Raw genomic sequence first — 23605 nt, forward strand, 5'->3', positions numbered from 1 at the left:
CTTAGGGCCTCCGAGAAGTTTGATCTACCACTGCTCCTAACGCTGATAAGTTGATGTATTTTACTGCGAATTGGTTGAACTAACCTTCTTTTCACTCAAATAATGCTTTAAATAATAAAACGAGTAAAAAATTTATAAAAAATAAAAAAAATATAAAAATTTCAAAATATCATAAGGCTCATTTTTGTAGCAAATTTTGCCTATAACTCGGTCGGTATCCTACGGATCACCAATCTTTATCCTGTGATCGATAGATGGCACCAATGGCTACATTTTCTTCTTGGACGGCCATGCCCTCCGATGTCTGTGCCAGAAGTTATTTGAGTAACCAAGTTCCTTACCCTGTTTGAGAAAATGTAAAATTTTCCTCATTTTTGCGCCAAGTTTTGGCTATAACTCGGTCGGTATCCAACGGATCGCCAATCTTTAACCTGTGGTCGATAGATGGCACCAATGGCTACATTTTCTTCTTGGACGGCCATGCCCTCCGATGTCTGTGCCAGAAGTTATTTGAGTAACCAAGTTCCTTACCCTGTTTGAGAAAATGTAAAATTTTCCTCATTTTTGCGCCAAGTTTTGGCTATAACTCGGTCGGTATCCAACGGATCGCCAATCTTTAACCTGTGGTCGATAGATGGCACCAATGGCTACATTTTCTTCTTGGACGGCCATGCCCTCCGATGTCTGTGCCAGAAGTTATTTGAGTAACCAAGTTCCTTACCCTGTTTGAGAAAATGTAAAATTTTCCTCATTTTTGCGCCAAGTTTTGGCTATAACTCGGTCGGTATCCAACGGATCGCCAATCTTTAACCTGTGGTCGATAGATGGCACCAATGGCTACATTTTCTTCTTGGACGGCCATGCCCTCCGATGTCTGTGCCAGAAGTTATTCGAGGAACCAAGTTCCATACCCTGTTTGAGAAAATGTAAAATTTTCCTCAGTTTTGAGCAATGTAGCAAAATTTTTAAATGTGATATATTTTAATGCGAATTTGTTGCAATAAGTTTCTTTTCACTCAAATAATGCTTTAAATTGAAAAAAGAATAAAAAATCAGAAAAAAAATTTCAAAAAATTTTCAACTCGAAAATTTCATAAGGTTTACCTTATGAAATTTTCAACTCGAAAATTTCATAAGGTTTACCCCTTACGATTTTTTTGGGAAATTTTGCAAAACAAATTAAATTGTTTTATTTTAATGCCAATGGGTTGCAATGAGTTTCTTTTCACTCAAATAATGCTTGAAATAAAAAAAAGAATGAAAAATAATAAAAAAAATCAGAAAAATTAAAAAAAATGAAAATTTTCCTCATTTTTGCACCAACTTTTGCCTATAACTCGGTCGGTATCCAACGGATCTCCAATCTTTAACCTGTGGTCGATAGATGGCACCAATGGCTACATTTTCTTCTTGGACAGCCATGCCCTCAGATGTCTGTGCCAGAAGTTATTCGAGGAACCAAGTTCCATACCCTGTTTGAGAAAATGTAAAATTTTCCTCATTTTTGCACCAAGTTTTGCCTATAACTCGGTCGGTATCCAACGGATCGCCAATCTTTAACCTGTGGTCGATAGATGGCACCAATGGCTACATTTTCTTTTTGGACGGCCATGCCCTCCGATGTCTGTGCCAGAAGTTATTCGAGGAACCAAGTTCCTTACCCTGTTTGAGAAAATGTAAAATTTTCCTCAGTTTTGAGCAATGTAGCAAAATTTTTAAATGTGATATATTTTAATGCGAATTTGTTGCAATAAGTTTCTTTTCACTCAAATAATGCTTTAAATTGAAAAAAGAATAAAAAATCAGAAAAAAAAATTCAAAAAATTTTCAATTCGAAAATTTCATAAGGCTTACCCCTTACGATTTTTTTGGGAAATTTTGCAAAAAAAATTAAATTGCTTTATTTTAATGCCAATGGGTTGCAATGAGTTTCTTTTCACTCAAATAATGCTTGAAATAAAAAAAAGAATGAAAAATAATAAAAAAAATCAAAAAATTAAAAAAAATGAAAATTTTCCTCATTTTTGCACCAACTTTTGCCTATAACTCGGTCGGTATCCAACGGATCGCCAATCTTTATCCTGTGGTCGATAGATGGCACCAATGGCTAGATTTTCTTCTTGGACGGCCATGCCCTCCGATGTCTGTGCCAGAAGTTATTCGAGGAACCAAGTTCCTTACCCTGTTTGAGAAAATGTAAAAATTTCCTCATTTTTGCACCAACTTTTGCCTATAACTCGGTCGGTATCCAACGGATCGCCAATCTTTATCCTGTGGTCAATAGATGACACCAATGGCTACATTTTCTTCTTGGACGGCCATGCTCTCAGATGTCTGTGCCAGAAGTTATTCGAGGAACCAAGTTCTATACCCTGTTTGAGAAAATGTAAAATTTTCCTCAGTTTTGAGCAATGTAGCAAAATTTTTAAATGTGATATATTTTAATGCGAATTTGTTGCAATAAGTTTCTTTTCACTCAAATAATGCTTTAAATTGAAAAAAGAATAAAAAATCAGAAAAAAAAATTCAAAAAATTTTCAATTCGAAAATTTCATAAGGCTTACCCCTTACGATTTTTTTGGGAAATTTTGCAAAAAAAATTAAATTGCTTTATTTTAATGCCAATGGGTTGCAATGAGTTTCTTTTCACTCAAATAATGCTTTAAATAAAAAAAAGAATGAAAAATAATTAGAAAAATCAGAAAAATTAAAAAAAAATGAAAATTTTCCTCATTTTTGCACCAAGTTTTGCCTATAACTCGGTCGGTATCCAACGGATCGCCAATCTTTATCCTGTGGTCGATAGATGGCACCAATGGCTACATTTTCTTCTTGGACGGCCATGCCCTCAGATGTCTGTGCCAGAAGTTATTCGAGGAACCAAGTTCCTTACCCTGTTTGAGAAAATGTAAAATTTTCCTCAGTTTTGAGCAATGTAGCAAAATTTTTAAATGTGATATATTTTAATGCGAATTTGTTGCAATAAGTTTCTTTTCACTCAAATAATGCTTTAAATTGAAAAAAGAATAAAAAATCAGAAAAAAAAATTCAAAAAATTTTCAACTCGAAAATTTCATAAGGCTTACCCCTTACGATTTTTTTGGGAAATTTTGCAAAAAAAATTAAATTGTTTTATTTTAATGCCAATGGGTTGCAATGAGTTTCTTTTCACTCAAATAATGCTTGAAATAAAAAAAAGAATGAAAAATAATAAATAAAATCAGAAAAATTAAAAAAAATGAAAATTTTCCTCATTTTTGCACCAACTTTTGCCTATAACTCGGTCGGTATCCTACGGATCACCAATCTTTATCCTGTGGTCGATAGATGGCACCAATGGCTACATTTTCTTCTTGGACGGCCATGCCCTCAGATGTCTGTGCCAGAAGTTATTCGAGGAACCAAGTTCCATACCCTGTTTGAGAAAATGTAAAATTTTCCTCATTTTTGCGCCAAGTTTTGGCTATAACTCGGTCGGTATCCAACGGATCGCTAAACTTTAACTTGTGGTCAATAGATGACACCAATGGCTACATTTTCTTCTTGGACGGCCATGCCCTCCGATGTCTGTGCCAGAAGTTATTCGAGGAACCAAGTTCCATACCCTGTTTGAGAAAATGTAAAATTTTCCTCAGTTTTGAGCAATGTAGCAAAATTTTTAAATGTGATATATTTTAATGCGAATTTGTTGCAATAAGTTTCTTTTCACTCAAATAATGCTTTAAATAAGAAAAAGAATAAAAAATCAGAAAAAAATTTTCAACTCGAAAATTTCATAAGGCTTACCCCTTACGTTTTTTTGAGTAATTTTGAAAAAAAAATAAACTTGATGAATTTTAATGCCAATTGATTGAACGAAGTTTCTTTTCACTCAAATAATGCTTTAAATAAAAAAAACGAGTAAAAAATTTATAAAAAAAATTAAAAAAATTGAAAAAAAATGAAAATTTGGTAAGGCTTTAGCCTTAGTTTTTTTTTGGGAAATTTAGCAAAATTTAATAAATTGGTTTATTTTAATGCGAATTGGTTGAAATACGTTTCTTTTCACTCAAATAATGCTTTGAATAGAAAAACGAAAAAAAAAAATAAAAAATGCTATATGTTTGCCAATCTCTTAAGCAGAGGCGGATCCCGTTTCATGTCTTTCAGACTAGCCGGCTTGTTCACTTATGCAGGTTTGATTTGAGGTAGAGCGAGCAGTATATTCATTTGGCTAGTTTGGGTATTTCGTTTCAACTCATTTTTGTTTCAACTCACTCGAACATTTTCGATTCAACTCACATATTTACTCTTTTTGCGACTCGACTCACCACGGCTACATGTTTAAACTCATGAGTGAGTAAAATGACCGAACCTTAACTTATTCGTTTATGCCGGGGTTTTTATGACTCCGAAATGAGTCGTTAAACGAGCTGACTCTTAATCACGAATCATTCACTCTGAGTTGATTCACAAAAAAGAGTTGTTATTCTCATCTCTAGTCATCTAAAGCCGTTCTGAAGGAGATAACGAGGCATCAACGGATCCAAACTCTGCAGAAAGGGGCAGCAACACTAATAGAGAAAGAAGAGTCCGGAAAACACTGGGAGGTATGTTTGTTGGGACCAAATAATACCTTCTAATGTAGTGAAAGTACTTCGTTCGGTGCTCATACTTTCCCCAAAAACTACAAATAAGGTCGTGCACGTGTTTGTGGGTACGTCTCAAGATTAAACCATAAATTCCAGCACCATACCATGTTGCATTTGATGTCAAGAATCATGTCAAGTCAAGTAACTTCATACACAAATAAAAAAAAAATCCCACTTCTCTTGCAAATAGACACGAAAGAAGGGAAAGATACAGCATAAAAACGTACACTTTCGATTTCGTTGCAATCAGTGCGTAAAATGGATGAAAAGAAAAGCATGCATTCGAGAAAAAAACAGATACGGTTCAACATATACTACTTCTGTTACTATTCCCGATTTTCCAGTGTACCCCAGTTGTGGTACGATTAGCACCATTTAGTTGCCACCAATTTGCATAGCCTACTGTGAATGACGACGATGATGATGGCGGTGATGCATCGGTGCAACGATTGAGCTGATGCGGAACGCCCCTCCCCCCTTGGCGTTTCTCCTCTTCGTCTCTATTTCTATTGTCTTCGACTGATTTGTGCGAACATGCTTGATCAATCAATTTGTCACCAAAAGCATTCGGGGCTGGTACGAATCGTAACGAGTAACAAGTAGGGAAAAAGTGGAATAACCAAATGTGTTCCAAACATTGCCACCGACGCATTACGCTGGAGTGTTGTAGCAGCTGTTGGTGTACTATGAAGCGAGGGTGGAAGGATATGCTTGATCAGTTCCGAATTTGAAGTGAAAAATGGCTAAGATACAGCAAGGGTATCGAACAACAAAAATTTGAGTAAACTTATTAAAGTTTAAACAATTTTGCAATACAATACTTTCGCGAAGAAGAATGTGTTTATATTTTTAGTGAACTTTTAGTACAATTAGGAAAGTTTTAATCGATAGTTGAACTATCATATAACCTCTATTAACACACCGATAAAATTCCATTTTCCATAGGTTTGACGCACTTGTGAAAAGCCTTAATTTGATTGTATCCGTCATCACCATTGCAACGTTTTGACGACAAATCATCGCCTGCTTTTGGTTCGGGGTTTTGTGATCATTCCCTGCCTTGTTTTCCTTTCTCCCTCGTTTCGTGCACATTTCTTCGCGCCCGTCGATTGATTATTTAACACCAAATGGACGGTGTGCGATTTGTTAAACCGCTAATGGTAGGACAATTTCGGAACACTTATAAAATTCACCTGCCCCAGCATGCTCTGAAGTCAGTTGGAAAATGGCCTTCGTGTGCTGAAGGCTACTAACTAGCTACCGTTTTAATAGCAAAGGTCTCTATTCAAAATTCAAACCCAGCTCTTGTCCATGTTTTTGGGGATGGCTTACCGGGCAAGTGCTTTACCCTTGGTGTTAAGCAAGTGGAGTACCATCGTGTGTCTGCTGCTTTCGGTTGTGTTCGGCAGTGTGCAGTGTTTCGAACATTTATCACCCGTTAACGATTTGCTGTTACCCGAGTTTGACTACGATCATGAGTATCGGCACGATATCGAACGTGATCTTCTACCGCTCGATGAAAGATCGTACTTTTATCATGGCGAACCGGACGAGCACGTGTTTCACACCGATTACAATCTAGCCAACCTGCGTCCAATTTCACCGACGCCCGCATTCACTCTGGATCCTTCATACATTTCCCCGGAAGAAGTTATACCGGCGCGAGCCAAACGTGCCAACCGCCTAAGAAGGAAGCCATCGAAACAACGCAAACGGGAACAGGAAAAGGAACTCCTATCCGAGGAACACGACGATGAAGATGATGAGGAGGAGAAGAATGAAAAGCCAAACTTGGGCGAAGGGTACGACGATACGGAAGATTATGCCGAACGGTACGAACAGTTTATCGCGAAACACTTTGACGATTTGGACAGCAAGCGCAAAAAGTCGGCCCCACAGCGTAAGGCACCGAGTGCAAGGAAACCCTCCAAAAAGCCTGCTGCCAGCGATGAGGAGGACGACGAGGACGGTGATTACAAGTTCGATCGGTTCGACTATTCCTCCTCGGAGGATTACGAGCGCATAAAGGCGGAATCCGAGGAGCAAAGTAGACGCTTGGCGAAGGATCCCAAAAACTGTCGAACGTACGAGAAGGACGGTATGGTGTGTAGCGTCTGTCACGATCCGGCCAGTGACAGTGCGTCGGAAAGTTGTGCCTACGCAACCGAACCACACCACCGGAAGTATGCGTACGTTAAGGAGCGTAACTACGACAGCAAAAAGGATGACCCGAAGAACCAGGCAAAGGCGACCGAGCCGGAAGGTGCGGACGACGACGAAGAGGATGAAGCAGAAGGGGGACACACGAGTGCCGAAACACGCCCGGAACGGCAAACGGATGTTCTTGCCACTTTACATCCCACACTAACGCCGAGACGAATTCCAACACGTCCACTGCGTAAACCAACGCTCCGCACGAAACCTCACCAATCGGCCACGAATGGTGGTGGGTATCGGTACCAACCGACGGATCTTCGTTCGAACCGTGCCAGCATGAAGCTGAAGGTAGCGGACAGCGAAACCCTCCCGGTGAAGGAGGATGACGGTAACATTTACGTGATGGATTACGCCGACCAGGACGAGGTGGCGAAAGTGCTGGCAGACTTCAAGGCACGCGATTGGTCCAACTGCCGCAAAGGTAAGCGGATGGAGGACGGCGAACTGACCTGCTACCAGTGCACGGATGCGGCCGGTGTTAATCACGAGGAGTGTATGTACGTTTCAGAGTCTCGCCTGGTCGCGTCCGAGCCCGTCCGGCCACCGCCCTCGATGGTGGGCAAGCTGCGCAAGCGGAAGAAGGTTGTCGCCCTGACACGGAAAGAACTGACGGCACTGGACCCACCGGCAGCAAGTGCCAGCGGTGCGCCACCGAAGGAAAAACAAACCGTTAAACGGACGGTTTCGTTCCGCAGCTTCGTTACCGGTTCCGGGCGTGGTCAAACAAAGTCAACGCCCGTATCCATTAGTTCGGATGGAGATGAAAGGGTGATTCACTACGAGCATCACATTTCCCACGAAGTCCCGTAAGGGGATCGAGGTACTGGTGGGGGCTAACAGGCAAATGTTCCAATCATGACAAATAAAGCTAGTAATGCAGTAGTCGATTTTCTTTCTAGTACCGTCATGTAACGTCATGTCAGGCCAGTGTTCAGAGTTCAGGAACTTCTTAATACCTTTGCACGCAGGGATATGAATCAGTCTGAAAAAAATGTGTAAAAGAAATTGGATTAATTATTAATAGTACGAAAAGTGCCTAAATACATAACCATTAAAAAGAGAGTTTAGTATGAGATTTCTCATTGCAAGAAGTGACTAATGTCTGGAGCTACACTCAATGCATCGGAAAAAATTGGAATTTACGTAACAATTATTGACAAAAAAATATGGTGTAGTAGGATTTCCTGAAAGATGTGTCGAAATGCTTATAGAATTCATTGGAAATCCGGAAGACGAGTATGAGGTACGAATAAAGCCTCTCCAGATATTCCACTTGTCTTATTCGTAAAGTATAGCATGGTTAGTAATGGCAATAGACATCAATTCGCGATCAGACGGGAATAGCCTGACGTGCTACTTCAGGCTTTTACTTACTTAGATGCCGATAATGTGGTCAAGTTGAGATTCTTGAGAACTACAACGTATGGTTGGCTGCAAGATTTATATTCTACACAGCAAAAGACATCAGTTGTTAGGAGTACACCGAGATCAGTCTGACCCAGGACATAGCTGAGGAGTAGTAGTAAAGTTCTTCGTCGTTCTGTCGGACATCTAGATCAGGTCTTGGACATGTTTAGTAGAAAAGTTAAATAGGTTTGGGTTATTGCGTTTCCTCGATCAACCGCAACTATACACATCAAATCTCATTATTATGTTTGTTGGTACACAAGAAATATAACGACTCTAGTGAAATAGCTTATGAAGTGTTCCTCTATTGTAATGTTTAGATGAAGTGTAAACATAGAGTTCATTTTCACTTAATTGTTATTTATTTAAATCATGTATTATCTGCTTCAAATTATCATTCATCAGCCCTTCGCGCTTCTCTCTCCTCAATATGTTTCTATGTATTTTTTTGTTTTTGTTTTGTTGTTATACATTTTCTTACCCATCTGTTACTGTTACAGTATCCCGTTGTCTTTGCACGTGCACGTAAGGTTCGCGCTTTGTGCCGCTCACTGATTTCCCACCATTCGTCGTAAATCCCGTCAAGAGTTGTATCCTTTCCATTCGTTTTCACTATAACACCTTGTTCATAACTATGTGCCATTTTTCCTCATCTTCCTTATTTCTCCTATTTCGGCGGTACTTTCGCCATAAAATGTATGGGGTGGTGGTAGATTTGTTTTGTTCCTCCTCTTCCAATGTACTTTACGGCAGCACATCATCATCATCACTCAGTTTCTCGCACGATTATGATCGTACCTGAATTGAAGTCTAGTAATTGCATATTATTTCTTCTACTCTATCTCTATAGCTGTATTCCGCTGATTCCATGCGTTCGATCCATGCATTCGATCGGTACGCATTCACAGTAAAGCATTTTAAAAATTAAAAAAAAAATATTGCAAACAAAACTGTTTTAAATGTTGGTGGATATGATGTGGGACTGTGAGGGGAATAATTCAAGAAGATCTAATCGGCAGCGCAGCCCCGACCGCCCTTTATCACTTGTTGTTGTTTTTCTTTTTTTGCAGCAAAACGTTCCGTCTCGCGCTTATTACAAGCTAACTCTCGTGTCACGCACTATTCCCTTATTCAGTAAGATGGTTATGTGTGGGTGTGGTTAGTTGAGGGGGGGTTGGAAAAATGGATGCATGAAGAGCATGGTTTATCGAAACAGTGACACTGAGAATGCATGCGACAAATGTTTGTTTCATAACTATGTAACACAAAAACATCGGCCTTTTTGCTGCAATACATTCCGATGATGCGTTCGCTCTGTAGTCTTCGACGTGTTAGGCAGTCGTGTTCAATGCTAAGATAATGCCTCCTCCTCCTCCTCCTCCTCCTCCTCCTCCTCCTCCTCCTCCTCCAACGTGTTCCTCCACTGTGGGCACTGTGTTTTACTTAAAAACTAGCATCTCCCTTCCATCCGATCGCGTTCGTTCGTTCTCGTCAAATCATATGCGGTCCATCAGTATGATGCGTGGTTGTGTTTGTGTTTTAATATATATTTTGAGTCATCTTTATCCTATCAAAGTATTTTACATTGAATTCTTTTGCTTTTTGAGTGCACTCCCTATTATCATCGTGTTACAAACCAAAACAGTATCTACGCCTAAAATACTACAGCTTAAAATAAAATGATTGTGCAGATTTTGCAAACGTATCAGAGTGTGGTGTACGTTTTGCAAGTGCACACACATGCACTGATGCGTTTATCTGCCGGAAGAGAATGCGTGCCACATACCGAACTTATTGCATTTCAAGTATTACTAGAGATAAGGTGATTTATCTCTCTTTTAAAAAAAACACAAACACACGGGCGTTTTGTTGAATTTCACCGAGAGAACATAAGGTGGTGCCCTCTTGTTTCCCACCAATACCAAATCCATGTACGGAAAGACATGAAACGCGCCTAAACAAACGTTTAACTCTAACTAAACATTCACTCATCTTTCGCAGCGGCATCTTTTACTGCACCGCGTATCGATTGTACCGTTTATGTTAATTTATCTAACTGCTTTATGTTTTACTAAAATCAAAACCAGTTCCGAAACATAAATGGCTACCTTAGGTCCGTATCCGCTATTGGTAGGAAAAGAATCGGAGAAAAAGCACGAAAACAAATTAAAATCCAACTATCAACACTCCGATGTTTGTCGAACCGAATGATTTGATGTTTACAATACTAACAAAAAAAAACTTTTCATATGCTTTTACAGAGAGATAGTCGAGCAGTTTGATTGATGGAATTTTACTAAAATAAATTAAACTTTTTCGCTCGTTCTTTCCCTAGTTCTCTCCATTATTCCTTCTTTCCTTATCTCTCTCATAATATTTCACTCTTATCAATGTAACTTTTTACACGGCATTCACTTTACGTTTACCAAGCACTGTCGCACTGAATTTCACAAAAATTTCAAATATACGACTAAGGCTAGGTTTGACCTCCCAAAGTTTGTTCTAGTTGCATGCATCGTTTGCCACGATGTATGCGCAAATTAGGAAACTAGTCCGTATCAGGTTACCACATTTGGGTACGTTTGTTTGTTTTCTTCATTTTTTGTTTAGTTACTCAAACATATGTTTATGTTTTACGCTAGCAAATTTGGATATAGTAATGGTCGTCACGCTCTTTTCCCCAGTGACAAGTTATATCTTAACATAAAAGATAATCCGCCCCACAATCCTCTGAACGATCTATAAACATGAAGAGAACTCTACGATACGGGCATGTAGAACAATCCCTCCCAACGGTTGTTACATTCAAATCTTAACAAATAAAAATATGAATAGTATTAAATTGCAACTGGATTTGCAATCATTTGCGATTCATGACGAGTGAGTGAACGTTTGCCACGAATCCGATGCGTCCCCAAATTTCTATGGAAGTAATATTCCGCCCATCCATCGATCCATTGTATCGGACCCGATTCTGTAGGTTGTGATACAACCTAATGCAGGGAAGGGTAGTACGAAAACAATGGCGTATGATCGATGTCTTTATCTCGACAGACAACATACGAGGCAACGGGGAGGGAAACATCCGCCACACGATGACATCGATTGCATTCGAGCTTTTTAAAACACGTAGTTCTCGTCAGCCATATCGATTGCCCATCGGAATTTGTCACGCTGTGTCTTATTGAAAATCTTCTCTATCGGGACGCCGAATTTTTTACACCTGATGGAAAACAGACAACAAAAAAGGATAATGATTAATTTTTTTGTTCATTTCTCATTGGCAAAATCAATACTTACCAAGCCACAGAGATGCGTGGATCCAAATAGTTTAACTTGGATGTGCCAAGAGCAATCGTCTTGTTTTCATCCCTATCCGTTTCTTGGAGCTCCAGCTTTTTCAGTTGCTCTTTAAGTCTTTCCAGTTGCTTATTTTTCTTTTCGAAAGCACTTGGATCACGTACGTTACTCTTTTTGAGATCCTAAAACGCATAAAGAAACAATCATGATAAATTCGCCCGCATTCACACCATCTGCCGTTCCATTTCCGTTCCATACCTTCAATTCCTTTTGACACTGGTCAACCTGTTCGCGCTTCAAGCGAATCTTTTCCTTCAGGTTGCCCATGCTTTTTTCGTGTGTTTTTGGGACAGCCCGTTGATGGTTACACAAAATAGCCACGGCACGATTAGCACGATTGTAAGCGAGCAGCTTCTCCGGAACCGAAGCATTAGGATCCGTTAGTTCTTCCAATTGTTTCTGCAGCGTGTAAGATGCGTTAAACGTACGGAACACCTTCGCAGTAAGCCCTGTAACGAAGAACGAATAGTGAAATTAGTAAACGAAGAAAATACACAGGTGTAGCTATCGTTTCTACATACCATCCATCAATCCCTTTAGATATTCGTTTACTACGGACGTGTTTAATCGGTCGAAAAGGTCGTCGCCAGGCTTTTTGTTCTCCTTGAACAGCTCCAAATTCTTGAATACACGCTTCTCTACCTCCACCTCGTTGTAGTACCGGATGGAATCTTTACCGAGAAAGTCGAACACAACCACATTCTCCTTGCCGTTAAGCTCCTTGTGTAGCTCAATATGTTCGTAACGTAGGGAACAGCAACCGACCGTATCCGCCTGATCGTCATCCTTCTCATTGCCCGCTCTCAGCGCAAGCTTATCGATGAAGTACATAGCTACGGCACGCTGTCTGATACGCATTTCCTTGCTCTTCCACTCTTCGCGGTATGTTTCCCGAATGCGATCGATGTGCTTCAGCAAACGACGAGCCGTTTCGTACTTTTGCCAATCCTTTTCGCCCTTCAGCTTCGAGCTTGGATTTAACATAATATACTTCACTTGTCCCTGTACGTTCTCGGTCCATGAGGCCAACCATGAGACGGCATTGTCATGGCGTACTTCCTTCCATCGGTGGCCTGGCGGTGGGGACGGTATTTTACTATCCTTTCCACAGTTGATGATGACATCCTCGGGCATGACACGTCTCTTCACCAACCCCATCTTCGGATGTTCTCCACGGCCACGGAACAGGCCTGGAGGTTCAATTTTAAAATTGCCTATCTTTTCCTTGTGCCCGTCAATCAGACAAATGCCATACTCTTTAGTCAGCTGCTCATTCGCTGCCTTCAACGCAGCCTTTTCTTCCTTCGTGCGATTTCGATTTTTCTCGGCTATTTCGGCAAAGTAGACAGCCATAGGACGGAAGTTGCACTTTCGCAAATCAGTGATCCGTTCTCGCTCATGATGTGTCATCGTTTTGCGCCAATCTTTGAAAAAGTTATCGTTGAATGCTGCCTTGGAAGTGTAGTCGTGATCCAGCATACGTGCGTAAAATCCTGCTACCTCTTCTGCATCCTGAGAAAGCCTCATTTCTTTACCATCGTACTCGAACTTCACGTTCGAGGGTAACGGTTCGTACGCTGGTGCAAATACGGGCCCTTTGTGTTCCAAATACTTCCATTTCACTCCATCGTCACGCTTTTCCTCTTCCCACCTACACAGAGCGTCGCATTTAGAGGAAAAGAAAACAAATTAACATTAACAATATTAACGAATATATTGCGTCACAAGTGGTATAGTATTCGCACACCGGTTGAATTTTCTCTGGTTATTCACTACATGCGAACGTTTTTTCACCCGCTGTAGAGATATTGCACTGTGATGAAAACTCCACCGACAATCGCGGTCAACGATTACACGTGAACGTAAATCATATACTCGCGATAGTGTTCTACGCGAATCAATGCATATTCGGTATCCATCACGATACACTGCATAGGAAGATAAAACTGAACGGAAAGCAGACAACATTCACTAGAATTACAGGGCAAATTTTCATCAACACACTTTTTCATTCGACGGGAACTGCATGTAAAATATCGACCTGTCAATGGGCATGCATGACAGCTAACTCTCAAAAGCGCCATTCTGTGCCATGGTGGAGGGTACAGGAACTACCGAACGAAAAGGCTTGCACACACGATACATTTCACTTTCCAAATTCACATTTCTTGCGCACTCGCTAACACCTTCTCCACAGCTATTGACAGACGCCGGTGCCGTATTTTGCCGGCCAATGCGTCTGAGCTGGTGTTTTCAAAACAAGCCATTTTCCACTATCCACAATCAATACACAGTGCAACACCTTCGGCGACTCAAATGCATACCAAACTTACCATTTCCACACTTCCTGCTCGTCCTCTTCCTTCTTTACCCTTCCACCCTTCGTCGGACTTGATTGGGCTGTTGCCCCAGTCCTGGCGGCTGGCTTGATGTTCTGTGTATCGTTTAGAACAGCAGAAAAATAGAATAGAAACACGAACGATGGCGTTAGTAATTTGGCACACTCCAGCGCTTAACTGCCGACCACAGACACACTGCAGCATCCCGAACAGCAAATGTTATCAACGAGAGCTGCAATGTGTTGGCGGCGAGATACATGTACGATAAACATTACACATGATAGGTCATTCACCTTTTTTGCACTCTGTGTCGTTGGTGGCTCCTTCTTGATCTTCGTCTTCTTAATTTTCTTCTTGCTATCGGTATCCTCATCATCGTCGTCATTCGCATCGCCATCGGAGTCATATGCGCGTTTTTTGTTTTTCTTTTTGTCCTTTTTCTCCGTCTTCAGTTTTTTCTTTTTTCCACCGTCCTCATACCCTTCGTCCACATCCTTTTTCTTTCGCTTGGACAGAGGAATATCATCTTCGGATTCCTCCTGTCGCTCTTGCTTGATATCGGGCTGTTCGTGTTTGATCGCGGCCACGTTCGCCTGATACTGTTCATGTTGCTGTTGCATTCCACCAAAATATCCTTGCTGCTGCTGCTGCTGCTGCTGTTGCTGCTGGTACAGATGCTGCTGATGCATTTGTTGCTGCTGCTGCTGCTGCGGTTGTTGGTGGTGACCGTTCTCGTTGTTAAAATCATTGTAACGACTTTCTTCATCTCCTTCATCTTCTTCATGCTCTTCATAATAGCCATCCTCATTGGAAGCATTGTTATATTCCGTAGTATCGGCTTTCAATGGAAAAGGAGTTTCATCAGCACGGAACTGTGACATCGAGTAATCGCACGAGCTGGCCTGCGAAACATCCATCGGATCCTTACCCGTCGCACCTCCACGATTGTTCAGCATTGTGTCATTTTGCTGCAGCATATGACCTTCGCCGTTTAAGAACGTCCTCGGACCCGAATCCGGTTCCTCCTTGACCTTCACCTCGGTCGAACCATCTTCGCGATCTTTCTCTTCCCGACGACGATCCTTGTGCTTGGAGGAGGACGACGACGAAGAGTGCTTGTCCTTATCCCTCTTCGAGCTGGAATGTTTGTTCTTTTCTTTATCTTTGTCCCGATTGGAGCTGCTGGAGCTGCTCTTATTTTTATCTCGCTCCTTGTCCTTGCTGTTCGACGTAGAAGAAGAAGATGATTTGTGCTTGTCCTTGTCCTTGTCCTTATCGCTGCGACTGCTTTTGTCGCGTTCCTTGTCCTTCCTCTCACGATCGCTCCGATCCTTGCCATCCTCTCGAGAGCGATGCTTGTCTTTGTCCCGTTCTTTATCCTTCGAACGGTCCTTATCACTTCTGGAGCTTTTGTGCGACGAAGAGCTGCTATGGTGGCTCTTTTCCTTATCTTTGCTGCTGCTACTGTGAGAGCTGCTTTTCTCTTTATCTGATCGCTCTTTATCCCTAAAATAGTTTAAACATATTTCAAATCGTTAATACCTGTTAAGATGGGAAAAATTCAAATACTTTGCACTTCGCATTACTGGATCTCAAACTCACTTTGATGAACTGGTTCCGCTCTTCGAGGATGACGAGTGGCTACTGCTCTTGTGCTTATCGCGGTTCCTGTCTTTATCTCGATCGCGATCCTTATCGCGATGCTTGTCCTTCTCGCGGTTCTTGTCTCGATCTTTATCTCGATGCTTATCCTTGCTCGAGCTTTTGTGACTTTTATGACGATCGCCGTTTTCACCTCCACTACCCGAATGACCGTTGCTCACTCCGTTTGGCCGGTCGATCATTCCATTCATCACCTTGGAGGAATCCTTTAAGAAAAAAAACGAAACAAAGAAAAACGTGTACATTGTATGTTCACCATTCACCACGAAAGTATGTTGCAAAAGGAAAATCTTATCTTTCGAAACAAATTGTGCCCCCGAAACAAATCGCGATATATACCAGAATAGACAAGTTTAAAAATAAAATCTTTTTCTAAAACGCGTCTGTATTCATACATTTCTCGCTGCTCACATATAGACAACAAGAAGTACTTACTTTTAAAGCGAATGAAGAAGTAATGGAAAAAGACAAATAATCCTCGTGCCACTCATCTGTAATCACAGGCGATATTGAGTACCATTGTACAACAAACAAAAGTAAAACGATCAAACTAGTTAAAACTAACCAAAACAGATGCACAACATTCTTGATACGGCCAGGCCGTTCTTAAGAAGTAAAAAAAAAAGATAACCAACATACCGTTCCGAAGTTTTCAACAGGAAATTCACAATTCATTTCATGTTTCCGTGCAACTACATATAAACTCTCTACAGGAAGTGGATTGTTTCTTCGATACATCAAACGCCACGAACACAAACGAATATCATGCTTGTAACATTATCATCGTCATCTTCACAAATTTCATGCTTCGACATTTGATTAACACGTGCTACCAAAATGCGGTCATTATCCATGTGTTCGCTATGCCACGCAGTCACGGATTTTACCTATGAGGTATTACTGCAAATAGAACTATACGGAGCATGCAATTGAACAAAAAAAAGCAGGGTGTTAAATTATCACACAAAAAATATTCTATTTTATCTCACGACAAATAAATGCGTGTGCGTATTTGTGCTTCGTACAATGCTTGCGGCGCACAAGTTCTATGCTGCATTCAATCAACAGCTGATTCCCCCAAAACTTCCCCTTTGGACGTACGACGAAAATTACCGGACGATGGTATGGTAGAGACCAGACCTCCACTATATCTAGCGCCGAAATAGACAGGCTAGCGCAGCAAGAAGCAGTTAGAAGAAGAAAAAAAGTGGAATTTTCTGCAAGCCCTACCGGAAAACTTCATCCGGTATCAAATTCAATACAAGTATTTCGCTTGAATCAGACAAACAGAGTTTCATCATATCGATGGTCACACACACCGTGTAGCTTCTTATCTTAAGCGTGAAATGTGCATCATGAAACGACAAGTACGTCCCAGAAAAAGAAACAATACAATAGAAATATTATTTCTAATTCCACTAATTCTAGCATGCTAAACTTATTAATGCACGGTTTGAGTTCCGGCCACGTTGTATCATTTTTTTTTCTACTTGCACCATGTAATACGTACAACCGAATTTCCTTTCGGAATATCGCACATTGCCCAATGCGTTGTGCATTTTATTCCATTCACCTTGATTGAACGTTTGCTTTATGTGCGGACTGAATTTCATGCCAGCACCGCCGCGCGACCGCGACCGTGTGTTAATTCGCTCTCATGTTGCAAATACTTCCTCTTCCATTCAAGCCACTTTCGAGAAAACATTCGGCTGATAGTAAAATGCACCGCGCCGCGGTCGGACTTCGTTCACGCAAACAAGTTTCGTGAAAAAGAAAAATAACCAGCCACCGCCGACTAGGTATACTGTCTTCTGTGTCGAAAGAAGAACGATGGTGGTGCATTGAGCGTTTTAAAATACATTTCACTGCTCTCTCTTGTGATAGCGAAAATATAGACAGTCGGTAGTAGTACTGCACGCCTGAGGGGCAATCGAATGCGTCACAAAACTTGAACACAAATGGATAAAAAAGTACTTTTCATCCTTAGCCGTTTTATGAAAAAAACTTATTCATCTTGTCGCGCTCATGACCTTTCGGTCGAACACACAGCGAACTGCCCCGGTATAGTTGCTTTATCGCTTTCCATGTAATGCCGTGTGTGTCTACGGCACATCATGCGAAGGTGCGCCGCAACACAAGGCAAAGTGGAAAATTTTCTAAGTCCCAAAAAAAGTTGGGACTTAGACGAAAAATGTCGAAAAAATCAACCCACGCTACAATTGTAGCATTTTTGCTGAAACGCGTTTTGCACCAACTCCCAGCTTGATGCGACCAACCAAATGGGAGATATTCGATTTTCAACTTTCCTTCACTGCAGACAGCGACGTGGGACTTAGTCTCCGGACGCCATTTTTCTCGTTCGTACGGTCGCTCGCATCGCTAACATTAGCGAATACAGCCACCGTACACTTGGTAGAAAAAACGGACGGCACCGAAACATTGCGTTCGCTCGGTCGCTCGCTCGATAGGTATGGCATGCAAAATATGGTCAGCAATGTGCTGTAAAATGTGATTTTTCACATGTTATAGCTATTTTATCGAATATAAGACCAATTACGATTGCTTTTGAAGGACTTTACAAACGGGGGCCACCGTTTCATGCTATCAGTGACAGTCGCGGAGGCCGTTCTTTGTTACATGATGAATGTTTTATCTGCACTAATCGAGATCCTTAAATCAAGGATTATTAATCTATTGCGACGGAACAGCAAGGTATCGGTACGATGTAAATTTCGAACGGGAACCGTGTGGCACACAATGAGAAAACTTCGAGAATGATTTCAACTTCTTTGCCGAACAGGTCCGGGTGTAAAAACGTGCAGTACAACTTGCGGAGGACATCGTCCCGCACAGTAAAAAACACCGATCACTTACCGCTGGTGGAGGGATGGCCGCATCCACACTCATGTTGGCACCTTTTCCACAGCTCTGGGATTCCGGAAAGCAATGATTTTTTGGCGACGGAAACCTACGACGACGACGACGACAACGGCGATCGTGATACGGAAGAAGAGCTTCACACCAGACTACGGATGTTCGAGCACCACGGAATATCCCTATTGCTCAACTGACAGCTTGCATTGTAAACAAAAGTGTGTTTACTTTACGTACTTCATTCCCTATACTATATGCGGTGATGAAGTTACCTGCATTTGTCATGCTTTCGAATCGTTATCCCACGGTTAGAAGCGAATGTAGCTGACCAACTCTAAACTTCTATAAAATATCTTCAACGATTGCTGTTTATTATTCCCATTGTCTTTTCTCAACATAAAATAACAAAAGGGTTATGTCTGGAACGGCCAACCTGCAGACACCTGCACAACGCGTAGTTAATTTTCCTCAGCTACGATAAGAACGCGATATCAACATCTTTATCTCATTTAGTTGCGTGTGTATTCAAAACTTCTTACATATAATTGGGTGAAAATCGGAAGGATTTATTTAAAGATCGACAAACCGCTTGAAGGGACATGGCAATTTGCATTAACAATCTATGCCTCAAATTTCACCTTTTTGAACCTTTGCCAGAAAGCCATCGCAACAACGTACACACTGCACGTAGCATTGCTCAAATCCTTCCGAGCCTTTATCATAGTAAGGATCGCGTATGATTGCGCCAGGCTGTTGCTTATCGAAGTCACCAAGCAGCAATATTTTCGCTTTACCACCTCCATTAGGTGCACGTTCGTTTAAGTCGGCGATGTTCTCTCCATCCATGCCGAAAATGTAGTCATAATGTTCAAAATCAGCTTTCTTAATTTGTCTCGCTGTATTGTTGTACGGCAAATCGTGCTTTTTCATTGTTGCCAGAGCCCGATGGTCAGGACTTCGACCTACGTGCCATGATCCTATAGCGGCACTATCGACTTCCCACTGATCTGCAACGCCAGCATCGTTTATCGTTTTGAGGAACACCGCTTCCGCGATTGGTGACCGGCAGATGTTGCCTGTAACATAAAACGGTACGTTAGTTTCTTCATGACTGATACTGATAGTGTTGTATGAACCTCTGTCCATTTGGCAAAGTTTTCTAAAGTTAACACATAGCCTGGAATGCGCTAATTCCTTTACAATTCAGGGAACTTATTCACTTCCGTCTGCTGCTATGTGTCCCGCAGGCAAGAAGCCACAATCACCAAGCCGGACAGTATTGATACATTAGCTCTATATACCATGGTAGCACTTATAGGTAGATGATTTTACGTGAAATCTTTTATGGCTACGGTTAACGTCAGGGCATTTACGTAGGACCAGTTATGAACCAATGAAAAAATAACAGACCAATTCCCGTAAAACTTACCGAGACAAATAAAAAGAGCCTTCTTCTTTTCACTCATGCTGCTTCCGATGCTGCAAATAAAATGTTTTGAAAATAAGTTCCATCCGCGGGAGAGATGTCAACCACAGGGTGTCTATTGTTAAAAAAATCCCCAAATACCACTTTGGTATAAAAAATTTTGCAGTAAAAATTGGAATTACTAATTTTTACACACAAATAGTGGCACATTTCGTTTTCCGATAGTAAACCATAAATTCAATGCATGATTCTACGCATAGGCCAAACCATTCGAATGTATATAACGTATGAGGACAACATGTGTTTGCATTGCGGATAAGGTCCATTTTAATGATATTTTCAAACAATTTTCCACTTCCTTAGCCATTGTTCTCTTTGTTTCTCTTACATCGTGCCATGTGATGGACCCCTTGCTATGGTTGGATAAGTATGTTACAATATTCTCCCACACAGAAGATATATTTCTTTGTTGATACATAACGAGTGTTTAACGAACTTGATAGTGCGAATGTTGTTATTGAAGTTTCTAGCAGAAGGAAGGAATCCCACTGCATGGTTTGAAATGTGTAGAACAATCTCCGCACAGGTACGAAGGATAATTCAGCAACCAAACAGTAACTGGATTTTGTATTGGGACGGCGTGGTAATAGATCCTGGAATGAGTCCGCACCACGTGGTCTGTTGCTAATAGTAACTACATAAAAACGTCTTTAATGTTTTTAAACTGACGAATCGATAAATCGACTGGAAGATCGAAACGATACTGCGTTAAGCGATCCAAAGTTTTGAGAGCATCACGAAAGCCTGTGTTGGCCACATAGCTCCAGCTGGAGTAATGCGAGCTGACCAGTTCCTTACACTGGAAAATAAGGTATAGCCATTGCGTTAACTTCTGGGCGCTACGAAAGATGGGAAGAAATTGTTCAATTAGTAAATGCCTCAACGCACTATCAATGTAGAATTTGATTCTTACTTCAGTCCAGCACATATGAATGCCTTAAACTGCGAATCGTAGCTCCTTTTGTAGGGACTATGCAATGCAACAATCGACCCAATAGCACTAAGCAGACTCTGCAACGAAAGAATAGATATTTTGAATTCCATCTAATGACTTCTGGCCATAACATACCTGTTTGTTCGACAGCGGTCTACCATCCACAATGTCCAAGTTGAAACTTTCGGACAGTTTTCTAGCCGGTGTCGAGTTGTAACGGTCACCATTTTTGATGTTATAGTACACCAGCAGTAACTCCCAAGCATGCATTTCGTCCACACTATTGCTATCGAACTGCGGCTCCATCTCATCATCTTCGTCGTCATCCAGCTGGGAAAACAGATTGTTTTCCACGTTCGCGTTCGACATCTCTTCCGCTTGCGTTGTCTGTTTCTTCGGTGCAGTAGTGGTCGCTCCGGTACTCTTTCGTCTTACGTCCGCTCGATAAAAACCATCGTTTGATCTTGCGCTCATGCTGGAATGATTGGTTCCACCGTTACTGCTTCCCGTGGATGAAAAGCATCCCGATATGAATGGAACCAGGCTGCGGCTTGCGCTTTCGGAGATGCTTCGCAAACCATGCTGCATCAAACGTTGAATAGTTTTTGCCAAACGTTTACGAACCAGCAGCGTTAACTCGTAGTTCTTCCTATTGCCCCGACGGGGACGACTAGGATCATCCTCGTCTTCCTCGTTATGGTCCGCTTCCTTCGGTGCTATTTCGCTTTGTAACGTTAGCACCAATGATGCTATCTCCTGCACGTCGTATTCCAGTCTTGCTCGAATATCACCCCAACAGTTTTGCCGTGTGCGAGCCATCATTTTTGACTGATAATTTGCTTCACTGCTCCGATGCTCACTTCCACAGTTAAACTGGGACAGGGCAAACATTTGCAGCAAAGTTCCGGCCTTATCCATCAGACCAAAAGCTTTGCTATTGAACGATTCCCGTTTGGTTGCTGCTTGGTTAGTATTGCTAGCATGGTTCGTCGAACAGTGACCGGATGTTACGGGCTTTGAAAGAGTTTGATGATCTGTCACGTGTTGCGATCGTCCGCCGTGTTCTTTAGAGAACTCTGTACACTGTTGCCTTTGCTGCTGCTGCTGCTGTTGCTCAAGGAAACGTTTTTTAATTTCCGCTTTTTCGTTCGTCTGCAGGAAACCGATAAATCGTTCCAGATCTTGTATTTGCGTCTTTAGCTGCGTCACCAGCTGTTCTTTCATTTTCAGCGGATTTACCAGCTCGTCCAGCGCACTGTCCACCTGCTGGCGAAGGTCCTCCGAGGTGAGCTGCGGCAGGTCAAGCTCGTTCAAGTTTAGGTTGATCTTTTTCTTTATCTCCTCAATGATGACTTTCTGCTTTTCTAGGAGGATCGATTGCGGAAGAATACCTGCCCCAGACTCGTACGCATACCGCTCAAGGTCCATTAGCTGCGATTTCAGCTGCTCAATCAGTTCCTGCTGCTTTTCACGAAGATTTTCCACCGACTCAGGACTACGGTCGAGATTGGCCACGATTTCTGGAATGTTTTGCTTAACCGGGTTTTGCTGTATTTCCGGTATGCCCAGAAACGCAAACTCTTCGAGATTTTTCAACAGCATGTCCCGTTCCTGGGGCGGCGCTTCTACGATCTGCCTTAGTCGCAGCTGTACCTGTGCGAAATGTGATGTCAGTGCAATCAGGTTCGAAGATAAGACCTCATGCTCGTCCTCTAGTGATCTAAGCCGTTCACGCTCTACTGCTCCATCCGGCATGGATCGTTCGTCGTGATGGTCGATAGTACTTTCATCCGTGAGTCCTTGGTTAGACTCAGAACTGAAGGCAGAATCGAAATCGAACTCATCTTCCGATACATTCCGCGGTACTGAGCGTTCATTTTCAACGAACAACCCAAATTTCATGTCTATTTCCACGTTGCCATCGTCACCACAATTGCCACACTCTTGCTCTTCCGCACCCTTTCCAACGCATGCCTGGTCAACCTGGTCCACCATTGAAAGAGGCTCGTCGATTCGTATGTCTATGGAGGACATGATTCAATGTTTCTTAAATGTTCTCCTCAAACCAGTAACAAATCGAACTCTCTAGCAAACGTTCGCTTAAAGCTTGTATGAAGTTATTCAATTTCCTGCAGTCATTTCATTCGGAATCCTGCGACGGCCACTGAAACTGTACCCTGCTGTGTGGGCGCTAGAATGACGTATTTTGTTGGCAAGCTTTCTTCATTGTTATCCCACCATATGTAATCAATGAAGGATTTGATTTTTTACGCGCAGATCACTCGTATGTTCCCTTAATGATATGGAGATACGTTCACTTCGTTTTACGTTTAAAACAATGCTGACAATTATTGGCAAATACTTTGAACAACTTGATAATGATTAACTTTTTCTCCTTCACTCTGCACTGCTGGAACTTGTATAATAATCGGACCTTTCTCACGTCCTGCTAGTTGTGCTATGCGTATTGACAACCTACTAAAGCTTTTTATGCTTCACAAGTGTTGGTAAAATACGTTTGCCATGTTTATACCTACTTTAATTCATCTTAGCCATGCACATGCGCAGAAAGGTGGCAACAACATGGAACTTCAAGAAGCACGTGTGTGCTAACATTATGAACGAAAGCTTTGTTTCGGAGCAGATTTGAAAGGATCCAGCAACGGATTTAACTGATTTGTGGCATTATCTTTAC

General features: G+C 41.7%; 3 protein-coding genes and 1 long non-coding RNA gene across 4 annotated transcripts; 1 reads left to right on the forward strand and 3 right to left on the reverse strand.

The window, feature by feature from the left end:
• Nucleotides 1-127: 127 nt before the first annotated feature.
• Nucleotides 128-3785, reverse strand: LOC125765210 (uncharacterized). Its single transcript, XR_007418517.1, has 2 exons — nt 3505-3785; nt 128-811 (listed from the first exon to the last, which is right to left on the reverse strand). It is a non-coding gene; the product is annotated as an uncharacterized LOC125765210 (long non-coding RNA).
• Nucleotides 3786-5552: 1767 nt separating this feature from the next.
• On the forward strand, nt 5553-8586 carry LOC125765027 (uncharacterized). The gene has a single exon (XM_049429870.1). The coding sequence runs from the start codon at nt 5943-5945 to the stop codon at nt 7656-7658; it is 1716 nt and encodes a 571-aa protein (XP_049285827.1). The 5' UTR covers nt 5553-5942; the 3' UTR covers nt 7659-8586.
• An 8-nt stretch (nt 8587-8594) lies between these two features.
• LOC125764841 (uncharacterized) lies at nt 8595-23487 on the reverse strand. Its single transcript, XM_049429464.1, has 13 exons — nt 21046-23487; nt 20890-20987; nt 20615-20815; nt 19920-19969; nt 19129-19566; nt 18491-18672; nt 15557-15822; nt 14248-15460; nt 13949-14049; nt 12137-13266; nt 11814-12064; nt 11556-11737; nt 8595-11478 (listed from the first exon to the last, which is right to left on the reverse strand). Exons 1-13 carry the CDS (start codon nt 22942-22944, stop codon nt 11376-11378), a joined length of 6114 nt encoding a protein of 2037 aa, XP_049285421.1. The 5' UTR covers nt 22945-23487; the 3' UTR covers nt 8595-11375.
• Nucleotides 18990-20030, reverse strand: LOC125765172 (low molecular weight phosphotyrosine protein phosphatase 1-like). Its single transcript, XM_049430085.1, has 2 exons — nt 19920-20030; nt 18990-19566 (listed from the first exon to the last, which is right to left on the reverse strand). The coding sequence occupies exons 1-2, from the start codon at nt 19954-19956 to the stop codon at nt 19118-19120; spliced, it is 486 nt and encodes a 161-aa protein (XP_049286042.1). The 5' UTR covers nt 19957-20030; the 3' UTR covers nt 18990-19117.
• Nucleotides 23488-23605: the final 118 nt, after the last annotated feature.

The sequence above is a fragment of the Anopheles funestus genome, chromosome 2RL, assembly GCF_943734845.2.
Source record: "Anopheles funestus chromosome 2RL, idAnoFuneDA-416_04, whole genome shotgun sequence".
Classification (NCBI taxonomy): domain Eukaryota; kingdom Metazoa; phylum Arthropoda; class Insecta; order Diptera; family Culicidae; genus Anopheles; species Anopheles funestus.